The following is a 13,942-nucleotide window of genomic DNA, read 5'->3' as shown; positions in this document are numbered from 1 at the left end:
TTAAAGGCACTATGAGATAGAGACAAAGAGTTAGCAAGATTTTTAAGTGGTGTTAGCTTAAAAATCAAATTTACAAATTTGGAAAGGAGCCTTTATTTCTTATAAACAATTACAACCAGCAAGGTGACCACTCTGACAAGGCTGAGAAGTGCTAACTCTGGCAGAGTCCAAAAGACAGGCACTGTAAGGGAGGGAAGAGGGAAAAGGGATTTATGGTGAATGTGTGGACCAAACATACATATTCAACAGGTTACAGGAGGAGCTATGATTATTCATAAAGGGGGGTCCTAATGCATGTCCTAATGCATGCATGCATGTTACACACAACCCATGTTGATTCTTGGGTGGAGACTTAACATTTAAATACATTACAATTAGGCCTTTTATGTCAAAAGGTCTTTTTAGGACATAAAGGCACTCAACTGCTCAGCCACTATAAAACTGGCCAGAACCAGTCCATGGTCAGTGGTCTCTTATCAGGAGAAAGTTATTGAAATCAGTCTCTTGTCAAACCAATGCTGTAGTTATAGCTTGTGGAACAGGGGGTCAGTTAGTCAGCATCTGGCAGTTGTGTAGTTGTGCTACAATTGTTTTAACATTGTTTATCTCAAGGCCAGTGCTTGTTTAGCTGCTAGAGAAAAAGAAAAACCTTGTGGCAATTAGAACATAATTACTCTTTAAGTGTGGGGTGATTTACTTAACCCTTGCCTGGCATGGCCTTAGATCTTGTCTATAATTTGGTATTTTATCACCACAAAAAAATCTGTTCTGTCAGTCCTATGATCTCTATTCTAACATTAATGTTGGCCAGTTGTTATGTCTACACTGCAAAAGGGAGGAGGTATAATGAGGCATGTCTGACCTCCTGTGCTGTCATGGCCAGGGACTGTTTTTAAGGTTTCTATGGGTCCCCTTGGCCAACGTGGGAGTCTGTTCAGTCAGCTGATGGCTTAAAATTTTGTTTTTGGTTTACAGTGGTGATCCTTATTCATTCACAGGTTCTCAAAGCCAAGTAAGAACATAGAATCTACTAGTGAATACATTCAGATCCCATAAACACTGACTGACTGACTGACTGACAGACACATTCATTCATTCACATATTTATTGAGTGCCTATGCTGGGCTGCCCAGGCACGGTGCTAGGTGCTAGGGATTTAAAATCCAGTGTACTTATTCACTAGAAAGGGTGAGAGTGCTGCTGGAGCAAAATCAGGGGCTTTTGAACAGAGTATGAGGAAAGGAATGTCAACTGCTATCCAGATGAATAAAGGGGAAAGGGCAATTTGGACAGAAGCAGCGGCGTGTGCAAAGGCCAGAGGCAAGGCGGTGTAACTCATGAGGCAACTGTGAGTGGTTCAGCTTGGCAGCTTGGCCAAAGCCACAGTTGTGGGGTGGGGAAGTGAGGGAATAAAATTCCATGAGCCAGCCAGGTAGGCCGGGGCCAGAACATGAAAAGCCTTGGATGGTGGAGAGCTACTTTAAAGTCTAAGGGGGAAAATACCTGTATGTTACATTTCACTGGCAAAATGAACTGGCAATAGACCAAGGCAGAGAGACAGCTGGACAGTGATTGCTGCAAGCTGGAAATTAAAGTGCCTGCAGGAGTAAGCAGTGACACAAAGGGATTGAGACAGTACAGAAGCTGCCCCAGCTATACCTAGGAGCTTGCTAAAATGCCAATCATTAAGCCCCTTCCTAAAGCTACTGAATCAGAATCTCTAGGGGTGGAGTTCACTAATCTGTAGTCTAACAAGTCCTCCAGGTGATTTTAATTTTAAGTCTGTGAACCACTTATCTACAGGACTTTGCAAGCGACTGCAGGTGAGTGGTAAGGGAGAGTGAGAAGTTTAAAATAATTGCTAGGTTCTAGCTTGAACAGTGGGGAGGACTATGATCCTACCATTCACTGAGAAGAGGGGACACTGGAGGAGGAGCAGAACTGGAGCAAAGGGCTTAGACTCACTGAAGCATATACATTTTACTCACATTTATGTGTAAAGAAACTGAGACCCCAAAATGTGAAGTAACACCAGGACCATTTTCTATTTTCATTCTGTTCAATGTAAATATATCTTGTAGCTTGTTGTTGTTGCTTTTTGGTTAGCATATCATTTGCCCCAACTGTTATCTGCCGCCTCAGACAGCTGCAAAGCTAGTCAAATGCCTCTCATTGCTTTCAACAAACACCCTTAGAAAAAAGGCTTTTTGAATTGAGCAAGCTCCAAGTCAAGTAAAGACAGTCTTGCAAGTAGAGTCTTCAGGGAACCATCAGACAGGCTAAGTAAAAACTGTGTGTGTGTGTGTTTCCTATATATTATGATGCTTTGACATCATAATATATAGCCTTTCTAGCTGGGGAGACATTGCCTCTGCTGGCATAAGAAGAGGCTGGTCAATTCTCAGAGACAGCAACAGGCCCAGCCAGGAGTATGCCTATGACATGCAAACTAACCAATCCACAGTCACACCTCCTCTATCTGGCCCCAACACCCTAAGAGGCAATAGCCCTCTGCCTTAATCATGCCAGGGCCAGGTTCTAGGTAACTAGGGACCACTCCTATAGCTTGGAGCCACTGAAATTATTCAAACTAGCCAGTCCTGCCCTGTTCACCCCACCCTGCCTTGCCTTTCCTGAGAAAACCCCAATCAGGGTTCTAGCCTAAAGCACTTCCCTTGTTCCTGTCTTCTGCCTCCTGACCACGCTAGTGTCTTTCCCTTGTGGACCTGCATGGTGTGCCATGCCCTGTCTCTAGGACCTGTGAGTATAATGAAACTTGTTTTCCTGAGCCTCTCCTGTGTCTCGTGGCCACACCTGACTAATCATCTCATAAAATACAAAATGTAGATATAAGACCCCAAGACCAGTCTGTAGAAAATAAGTTTCCTGCTGCTTACAAAAACACTGCTTTATATGGAGCCATGTGTTGCTAGCGAAACCTCTAAATCGTTTGTGGAATTAAGAGAATGTGTTGGAACTGATATGGTATGTTCTAAGACTAATATCTCAAATATGCCACTTGTGGTACTACAAAAAAATGCCTATAAGCTTAAGATGGGTATTTGTAGAACTACAACATTTTGTTGAAAAGTAAAGCTCTGGAGGCTTTTCCTGATTCTGCTTTTAAAACTACATCACAGCATAAGTTCTTCCTTAGAAGGAACTGCGGCTGTTTAAATTATTCTATATTCTGCTGAAATCAGGAGGCCTGGATTCTGATCCTGGCGGTATCACTAACTAGTCCTCGGACCTTGACCAAGGGTCAGTTTACCTCTCTGGAGCCGAGCTTCCTTCTCCATAAAACAAATGGGTTGGGCTAGATAAGCTCTTGTATCTTTCTCGCTTTAAAAACTGAAATGATAGGATTTGTTTTCTAAGTGCTTTCTGGTAGTAATGACTTTAAGAAGTTATCATTATCAAGAACAGGCTTGGGCTCAGGAACTCTAGGCTCATAGTCACTGGTGTCAGGGTTAGTTCAGTATGAAGAGGTACAAGAGGAAAGTAGTTAGCTAAGGAGTCTCCTCCTCTTCCAGAACTCAAAGTTAAATAATGCTTAGGTGACAGACAGTAATGCAGCCAAAATCTCGAACTTAAATAAAATGCTACTGCTTGAACCACCAAATATCTCATAATAAAACCATGTATGCCCTGGATACACCATACTTTTCCACTCTCCCAGTGATTCAGCTATGAAACTACAAAATGTCAACTGCACAGCAAGCCTCTCCTCCTTTGGAAAGATAGTAGAGTTTAATGGTTGAGGGTGCTGACTTTTGACAATTAGGTTAGAATCTCATCTCCATCACTTATTACTTATTGCTTTATGACCTTGGGCTGGAGACTTACCCCTTTGAGCCTTAGTTTCCTCACTGTAAAACATGGATAATAGTACATCATAGTGTTATATTTAAATGAGATCACACATGTATTTACTATGAGTTAGGCTCATGTTGACAGTGGGGTTAAAATGCCTAACTTATAAACCAGTAGGAGTGATGGACAAACAAATAATCATATAAATGTGCTGGAAAGAGATGGACACAGTGCTGTAAGCGCCTACAGTAGGAGGACTGGATCCAGGAAGAACTTGAGCTGCTGAGTAGGGGTGTAAACTAGATGAAAAAATAAAGAACATTCTGGGTAGAGGGACAAGTTCAAAGGCTCTGTGGTGGGAGAGAGCTTTTCATGCAGGAGGACCTAAGATGTCTATATGATGAAGCAGAAAGAATATGAATATGAAGTAAATAATAAGAGATGAATTTGGAGAAAGAGATCCAATCATTTAGGACCTTTTAGGCATATTAAAGAGTCCCTTCTTGAACCTAAAAGGAAGAAGAAGCCATTCAAGATTTTTAGAGCAGAGGGATGAGTAACAGTGATCAGATTTGCATTTTGAAAAGATCGCTGTAGCTGCATTATGGCAATTACATAAGATTATAATACCATGTTTTTACTGTACCTTTTCTAGGTTTAGATACACTAACAGGTACCATTGTGTTACAAATGCCTAACTGTAATATGCTGTACAGGTTTGTAGCCTAGCAGCAACATGCTATACCCTAGAGCCCAGCTGTGTGGTGGGCTATACCATCTAGGTGAATATACTCTGATGTCCCCACAACAATGAAATCACATTTCTCAGGACGTATCCCCATTGTTAAGTGATGCATGACTGTATTAATTGCCCATAAGAACATTTTATCCATACAGAAATAACATCTGATACATAACTACAGTTATTACATAGGATTCTATTTCTTAGCAGAAATATATAGAAACAAGTAGTAAACTGAAAATCTTTACCTTGCATGAGGATTACTACTTCTTTAAACCAGAAAGCACAAATATCATTTTGTTTGAAAATCAGCTGCATAGAAGTATAATTTCTCAGGTCAAAGTGCATGCTTATTTCATGATTATGAGAACTCACTTATGTGATGCTTCCCAGGCTTCCTCTTCTTCTAAAAGATCTCTTATGATGTCTGAACTGGAACTAAAAGGATATGTACATCAGTACTGACAGACAATAAGAAGACTGTATCGTCCCATTTATATAAAATTCTAGAGAAAAACAAATGAGTCTATCGTGACAGAAAGCAAACCAGTGGTTACCAGTAAGAGGAAGGAGGGAGAGTGGGGGTGGGCAAGGAAAGAGAGAGCCAAATGTAGTTTCCATTAGGAGAGGAGGAGCAAAGGCCAAAGGTGCTGAAGAACACTGAGGCAGATTTTACCATCATTAGTATTTTCCACTAGCCAGGGAGGCTGAGATTCCCTGCCACCCCTACTTCAACAGAAGTTGTTCTAAACCCTTCTATTCACAAGACCCCAGCTCCTGCTACTCCTTACCTCAGAGAGAACTACTCCAATTTAAACAAAGCTGAAGTTGTTTTAACCCAACCTTTTCATTCCCTTCTCTGTACTCCAGTGTCATCCATTCTTCTTTACCTGATGTGCTTAAGGTACTGTTTCTCAAGCTTTTAAAACTATCATCTTTCTAAGCGGCCTTTTTACACTTTTCCCCCAATCCCATGAAATTTTAATACCACAAATATGATGTCTATTTGTTCATGTGTTGTGTGTATGTGTATGCATACACATACACACACGTATAAAGCATATATATATATATATATATATCTGTGTTTTATGCATATACACAGTAACCTTTTTACCCACTCCCCACCCCCACGAAAAACAAAATTCCACCCTTTGGGGGTGATACTGCTCCTACTGAAAACCCATGAGCTAGGGAAGTGGGAGCTGCGGAGGATCATGTAGTTCTGGGGCCTGGCAGGAGTCACAGAGTTGGAGAAAGAGTAAAGTAAGCTTCTTGCCAACACCCCAGCCACCACCCATGCTCCACAACACACACAATTTTTTTTTAAAGTAGGAAGGTTACGAAGCATCTCTACTATTCTAGCTAAGAAAGGAGGATGGCCAAGCCTGTCAACTAACCTAGTAGAGTCTGTGATCAATTTACCTAGGGGCTTTCAAATCACCAGCACAAATCAGTGATTTGTTAAAGGAAAATATTTGCAGTACACTAATGACATAAACCTAAGAGGTTTTTGCTATGCTACCTCAGTGAAAACAGATGTTAGAGGTGGTTAACAAAAAACACATCTCAGAAGTTGCCTGCAATCTCCTCTTCCTCTGTGACTTCAATGTCACTGCCCAGCCAGGCTGCACAGCTCCCTGGTGTCTTCAATTCCCATTATCTTTCCTTCTGCCCCACCTCAGGCACTCACCTGAATGATAACCAAATCACTAAATGGACTGATATGAAATTTGGGAGGTTCAGAATTTTATCTAAAATGAAGTTTCAGGATTATCTGCTATATCTGCTGTTCCAATTCTAGTCACCACTGAAAAACACAGTTGATGCCAATACAATTAAAATACCAGACAGAACTGCTCATTCCTTCTTAAAGTAATGTACTTATTACTATATCTGCTCAAAAACCACATTCCTAAAATTAAACATAGTTTCACAAATAGGATTTTACAAAAAGACACTTAGGTATAGCAGTCAGTGTTACTAAAATTATCACTCTCTGATCGCTTCCCTGTGGATAAAAGCAATTAATATTTTTGAAGTCTTAGTCATTTTAATATGCCTTGAAGATCAAAAATTCCTTTAATATTCTTTCAAGACATTTTAAAAATCCTCCAAAGGAGAAAATTAATTACTCATTCTGATATTTCTGGGGTCAGAGCACATACAAGCCTACACAACTACAGCTTTAAAGTCTAGAACAAGGAACTTTTTCAGCTTGTCTACTATTTGGTCTTGAAACATTCTGGAAGACCACACTTCAAGAAGCTGGATGAATGTAAGGTTTGGTACATGAACGTTACAGCTTCCCTATGGAAGGGCATTCAAATGGCCCTCTCTGATGTCCCTACTGGTCCAGGCTACAGTGGATATTAATATATAGATTACATGTGAGAAAGACTCACTGGCAAAGATTCAAAATCGAATCTTGAATTCGATGGAATTCCCGACCTTGGTCCAGGAAGATGTTAATAGGCTTATTTAGAACACCTGCAATTTATTTTTCACACCTTTTAGTCAGCTTTTAGCCTTAGTTTCAGGTCTAAGTTGCAGAAATGTAAGCTAATTCTGTGTGTGTGCATGCACACATGCACACACACATGCACACCTTGGCCAAGCTGGTTTTTCTGTAATATCTCACTCTTGTCATTCTCTGACGGAAAGTAGCACAGCTTCTTCAGCAAAGGAAAACACTATCTTCGCATATTCCTTTTGTAGCACCTTATTTCATTCTACTAGTAAAGAATTTACTACTAAAGCTGAAAAGTAAGATGTCAAATATCTAAGGCAAATGTATGACTGGTAATGTTAGTTAGAGAAAAAACCCACAGATTTCAGTGTCAGACAAAGTTAAGTTGAGGTCTCATTTCTGTTACTTACTGTGTAATTTTGGGCCAGTTACTTAACTTTCCTCTGTGTCAATATCCTCACATATAAAATCAGGATAATGATACATGTATTCCTTAGGGCTTTTTAAAAGCTTATTCAATATAACACATTAAATGTTTAGCATAGAGCTTGGTACATAGTAAATGTTCAACAAATGTCACTTCCATTTTTATAAAACAGATCTGGGTCTGAATTATCTGAATAATTGCCTCAGCACCATGCTCCAATTTGCCCGAGAAAACCTGATTATTATGTGTTCTATTTTAATCTTTGATTTCCACTGTTTCTATGACACCAGAGTGTAAATTCATCAGTACCAGCATGGCAGGTACACAGAGTACTGTGGGGTAGGAAAAAACGCAAACGTCTGCTATAAAAATCCTGAGGATTAAGGATTACCTACAAGTGGAATCTTTCTATTATCTAGTAGTTACCCGCCCCTATTTCTTCCCTTAATTGTGGCACTAATTTGAACGTGGTTGAGTATATCCAATTTAAAACAATAACTCTTCAAGGGTAGATCACTGGAGAATCAATGCAGGATGACATGCCTACCAGACAATGGTACTTAAATAAATTCTGTCAGCTACCATGAATCTTTCCTCAAACCCCTATTTTTAGTAATCTGTAAGATGAACAATAGTTTATATGCCAAATATTTTAGCAGTTGGCTAATGTATTAGAATAGTAAAGTTCCAGTTTCCAAAACACTCATTCAATTATGAGAATGACAAAAATTATCATGTTCTGAGCAACTACCTCTACAAGCCAGAGTGATAATTACTTTGTACACATTAGCTTTTTTTAATTTTTTTTTTTTTTTTTTTTTTTGAGACAGGGTGTTGCTCTGTCACTCAGGCTGGAGTGCAGTGGTACAATCACAGCTCACTGCAGCCTCAACCTCCTGTGCTCAAGGAGTCCTCCCACCGCAGTCTCCTGAGTAGTTACAGGTACATACCACCATGTCTGTCTAATTTTTAAATATTTTGTAGAGATGGCATCTCCCTATGTTGCCCAGGCTGGTTTCAAACTCCTAGGCTAAAGTGATCCTCCCGCCTTGCTTGGCTTCTCAAAGTGCTGGGATTACAGGTATGAGCCACCACGTCCAGCCTTCACATTAGCTTTAATTCACAGAAGCACCCTAAGTTTTCTCCCCATTTGACAAAGGCTGAGAGAAATTAAAGTAAGTAGAAAAACAGGAATGGGAATGCAAAACTCATCTTGTTTTGCCATATTGTGCTGCTTCAATAGTGGTAGCAGAAAAATCAAATGCTATTGATTTTACCAGAGTTAAGAATACGCTCTCCTGCCTATTTATCAATAAGGTTTTTGTCACACAAACATCAACACAGTTCTGGAAAAAACAAGGCTAAGAGTTTCACTGCTCTCCACTAGAACTAAAAAAAGATAAAATGAAGACAGCTTCAGATAAGAGAAAATAATAAAAATAACTTATTAATACATGCAAAATCCTTAACAAGAGATGAAACCAAGCAACAATAAGTTTACGTTCTATTTACAAAGTATTCACAATATATGATCATCTAATTTGCTTTGTAGACTCATCCAGGGAAGTTAGAGGGACAAACAAACAAAAAAAGCTATTATTCCATTTTTTCAATGAGGAAACTGAAACTCTGGGAGATTAATTTAAAATTCCACGTGCCAGGCACCTTTCCAGAGTCATAAAGCCAATGGCTGAGCTAACCTCTCACAATGAAACAAAGAAGACTGACTGCTAGGTACATGGATCTCAAGGAGTCATACACATTTCAAGGACTTGATGTCACAGTATCTTGGACAAAGATACTAAAACAAATGTTCCATTCATCCAAAAGATGGTCCGCCTCATGCACCACACCCAGTTTAAGCTCTTTTTTTTTTTTTTTTTTTGAGATGGAGTCTTGCTCTGTTGCCCAGGCTGGAGTGCAGTGGCGCGATATCAGCTCACAGCAACCTCCGCCTCCCAGGTTCAAGCAATTCTGCTGCTTCAGCCTCCCGAGTAGCTGGGATTACAGGCACATGCTACTGCGCCTGGCTAATTTTTGTATTTTTAGTAAAGGCCAGGTTTCACCATGTTGGCCAGGCTGATCTTCCTGACTTCAGGTGATCCACCTCCCTTGGCCTCCCAAAGTGCTGGGATTACAGGTATGAGCCACCGTGTCCGGCCGAAGCTCTTTTCAAAAATGCAAAAGATAATGAAGAACTATTTCATGTTCTCACATTTTTTTCTAGAAACTTCCAACAAAAAAAAACTCACCACCTGAAACAGAATGAACCATTTTGCTTTCAGGGTATTCTAAAGTTCATAAATATTCCCACAAAAAAGTCTATAGTAAAATACACACAGTAATGAGTTTTAGTAGAAAAAGATTTTGTGGCAACGTTACATTCATTGAATGTCACATTTAAGTTATAAAATGAAATATAATGTCAACTTTCCAATAGCAATTATGAAGATTTTAAAAAATACAAAGCCATCACTGACTTACAGTAAAATACTTCACTTCCAACTTAGGATATTGTTCCACTAGTTTGATGTTTTTTCTCTCAACTTGACCAGAAAAATAAACACTTACTTAGTAATTTTTCTAATAATTCCAATACCCTCTAAATTACAAAGTTTCATTAATATATTTGTCTTCCTTACTGTCTACACCACCAAACTTCATTAACCAATTTATGATGACGATTAACACTGATGAGATGGTTTCCAAAACTTTATAAAGAGGAAGGTTTAAACAGTACTTGCTCTCTTTTTTTTGTTTGTTTAAAGTAGATTAATATATTTACATGGTTCAAAATCAAATGACATAAAAGATGTATACTGAGTTGGCCCACTTCCTCCTTTGTTCCCATCCAACCTGTTTTCTCTTGTCTCCAACATGCAATCACTTTCATTAGTTTGTTGTGTATTCTTCTAGTGTTTCTTTATGCAAAACCAAACAAATATAAGTATTCCTCCCCCTTTTAGAAAAGAGGTCACATGCTATACATGCTGTTCCGAACACTGGACTTTCCCATTATCCAGGAATCCTAGTTGAAATGCTGATTTTAAAATGTTTAGATCTAGTCCTAAAAAACAACCTGCAAAAACTCTCTCTTGCTATAGCCAAATCTGTTCCCTCTTTTCTGACCACCCCAACCCACACGGTTCCTGTACGCTCACATCTTTCACATGCAAATCAAGTGAACTAACCCAAGCCCATCTGGGCATGCTGTCTTCTGGATCCTAAAACCCCCAGAACCAGAGTTTTCTGTCCAGGAGACATTTAGGACTCTTATTTTCAGAAGAACAAATTCTAAATCTGAAAAACTTGTATTTAACATGTACACTGATAATTTTTAACTTTAAAAACATGATAGATTCTACTCTGAAAAATAGCATTGGACTGAATTTGTCTTCCATTATCCTCTATGGTTCTGGAGTTACATGAAAACAGTGGAGTGGGGAAACTCATAAACCTGTAACTTTAATATGTCACCTGTTCATTTAACTTTTAATCTGGCCTCAGTGCCTTCTGAGATTTGGAGAACAGCAAAAACAAGCAGAAGAAAGCATTATATCTGAATTCAGAAAACTGGCTTTACCATTCATTAGGATCATGAGATTAAGTCACTTAATTTCTTTTTCAACTGACTCAATCATTGCCTTACCTGCCCCCAAACAGGTGTGCTTCAAATGCTCTTGCTGTCCTTTCTACTACAGGAGCACCATGAGCCTATTTGTCTATGTATGTCCCACCTATTCAACTGTTCAACGGTGTATTCATATAATAAAAGCTAAGCTTCCTAATTGATGTGTTCTCTCCCTCACCCACAGGGTAGTTGTATACCAGGCATTAATCCCTAGCCCACAGTGAGAGGCAGCATGGCTGAAACCCATGGCAGCATCATCTCTTTATCCTGGCATGCCACAGAAATACTATCATTTGCTATATGTGCTGAAGAAAAGGATTAGGAAACATTGTATTAAAGATAGAAGAAAGAGAGAGAATACATTCCTTTTAAGTCAATCACTTTAAATTCTTATAAAAAGTGCTGTATTTTTTTAAGGAAAAAAAATAAGAACATTAGGTTAGTTCCAAATATTGGAGTTCTCATGGATGTCTACAAAAATTCAAGTTCAAAAGAGAATTAAACATTTGTGCTTACATTTAACTTACAAACTTAAGAAACAAAAGATTATCCTCTCTGAGAGGCTAATGCAAAGGAAATTTTTTTTTTAATTAACAAAATATCCACTGCTACAACTAGACACTAAACCTAACTCTGAAGTTAAATGGGCAGGGAAACAAAATAAGGATGCTTCATTCTGTTTTTATTCTTTCAACTGTCAGCAGTATAAATGACTGACACAAATAAAAATCAAATAATAAAATATAGAGGGATAATAGAAATCGCTTACAACACTGAACACCACAAGGAAAAATGAAGTGAAAGACAAGGAACATCCCCAAAATGAAAATTTCCTCTACCACTTAAGCTTCAATTTGATTACAAGCATCCTTGATAACAGAATCTGAGGGGTTGAGTATGAAGCTGGTGAGGAGACTGGCATGTCTTCAGCACAGCAAGGCCAAATCTATGTAATATACTCATTAACCCCACCCTGAGAATGCCCAGTTGGACCAGATAAATAAATACCACATATCTCTAGCATGTTATGATTCTACTAAAGGAATTTGGTCTTGACTGGTAGTCCCTTCTAACTTTGAATCTTTTCCTGATTTCTGTGGTATCAGTTACCGGAATCAAATAGGTGTCTCTCTTGACTAAGTTTCAGCGTCATTAAATAACACTGGCACTAAGCAGTGATTCTGATAGGTAGGCATTTTAAATCAGTACAATTCATTCAGAGGGCAATGCCTACATATCAGAATAATAAAGATAAGAAAAGTGGCCAGGTACGGTGGCTCATGCCTGTAATTCCAGCACTTTGGGAGGCCGAGGTGGGTGGATCACTTGAGGTCAGGAGTTCGAGATCAGCCTGGCCAACATGGTGAAACCCTGTCTCTACTAAACATACAAAAAAAAATTAGCCAGGCCTGGTGGCACAGGCCTGTAATCCTAGCCACTTGGGAAGCTGAGGTAGGAGAAATGCTTGAACCTGGGAGGTGGAGGTTGCAGTGAGCCAAGATCGCACCACTGCACTCCAGGCTGGGCAACAGAGTGAGACTCCATCTCAAAAAAATGAAAAAAAAAAAAAAAGTATTCAATAGAAACAAAGGAAGAGCTTTACCATAGCATCAGGTACATAAGTAGAACACTGGGAGAAATGTAGAGCTCTAACAGAAACTGAAGGGTCTGGTAAATTATAGTACAGAGACATAACAGAATACTGTACTCATTAAAAAATAACAATTATAAACATAAGCTATTATGTTGGTGCAAAAGTAACTATGGTTTCAATTACTTTTGTGCCAACCTATAGAAACGTAACATTTATGACATAACATTAAGTGAAAGACCAGAACAAAAAATGGTATGTGTGTGCATGTGTGTGTGTGTGTAAAATAAATCCTATATATTTTTTAAAATCTTTTTGAAATGACTCATTACCAAACTTCTCATTTTTGAAGTTTCCCCATCTGTTCTATTTACTCAGTTAAATTTTTCATTTCTTAACTCTCCTATGCGCCATGTCTTTCTGATCATTTCTGTTTTCCAATATAGTTGTTTTTATCTCCTTTACTCATCGTCTTGACAAAAATTTCACTGTCTATCATGCTTTCTTTTCCAACGGTAGGAAAAATATCTACATAAAGGCTATAGAATAGAGACCAAACTCACCCTCTGATCCCCGTACTACCTTCCCAAATCCTGCCTTGTTATCACTGTGAAGATGACCCAGCAGTAAAAGGGGACTGAAATGTAAGAGTGACACACCATACCATGCCTCAAAGCTACTTTCTAATTATTTCTGCCTATCTATCTACACGTGCATATGAAGTAGACATTTAAAATAATCAACTACTGCATGTTTCTTACCTATTGCATGAATCTGATTCTGATGAAGAAAGAGCTTCTTGAATATCAATACAGCTAGAAGAATCCTCTTCTCTGTCAGGTTCCAATTCCTCTGGGGAGTCCAGCTTTGATTGAGAAAAGTGGTTTGTTACTGAGGTCATATTATCTTCCTGTCCTAGGAAAAAATAAATTTAAGAGTACCTTAAAATCTACAACTTCTGTACACCTATTACTTCTGCAACACTTAATACTGCCATATGCACTTAGTAAAGTTGAAGTATACATCACATTGATTCCAGAACTCTAGTGACAGCCAGAGAGCAAGAATTAACACTACAATGGTGCTATCTAATTATACTGTCCAGCCCATGTTTTTCCAAGATTAATTAGTTTAAAAATAAAATTTATTTTAAAACCAGGAGCAGGAACAATCTTGTAATTCTAATGAGGCCTCTATTAACATATCACTAAGGAATTCTTGCATATTTCATAGATCAGAGAACACTGACAAACCAACATAAGAAGTAT

At 38.7% G+C, this 13,942-nt stretch overlaps 1 protein-coding gene across 2 annotated transcripts in view; it reads right to left on the bottom strand.

Annotated features, from left to right (window-relative positions):
• RAD18 (RAD18 E3 ubiquitin protein ligase) overlaps positions 1 to 13,942 on the bottom strand; it is an 86,054-nt gene that overhangs the window by 8,199 nt on the left and 63,913 nt on the right. For both annotated transcript variants that reach the window (XM_054550277.2, NM_001132147.1), the window contains 2 exon segments: positions 13,436 to 13,589; positions 4,931 to 4,993 (listed from right to left, as the gene is read on the bottom strand). In XM_054550277.2, coding sequence (XP_054406252.1) covers positions 4,931 to 4,993; positions 13,436 to 13,589 — 217 coding nt within the window.

The sequence above is a fragment of the Pongo abelii genome, chromosome 2, assembly GCF_028885655.2.
Source record: "Pongo abelii isolate AG06213 chromosome 2, NHGRI_mPonAbe1-v2.0_pri, whole genome shotgun sequence".
Lineage (NCBI taxonomy): Eukaryota > Metazoa > Chordata > Mammalia > Primates > Hominidae > Pongo > Pongo abelii.
The sequence above is the reverse complement of the archived record's forward strand: the minus strand, read 5'-3'. Positions and strand labels throughout refer to the sequence as shown.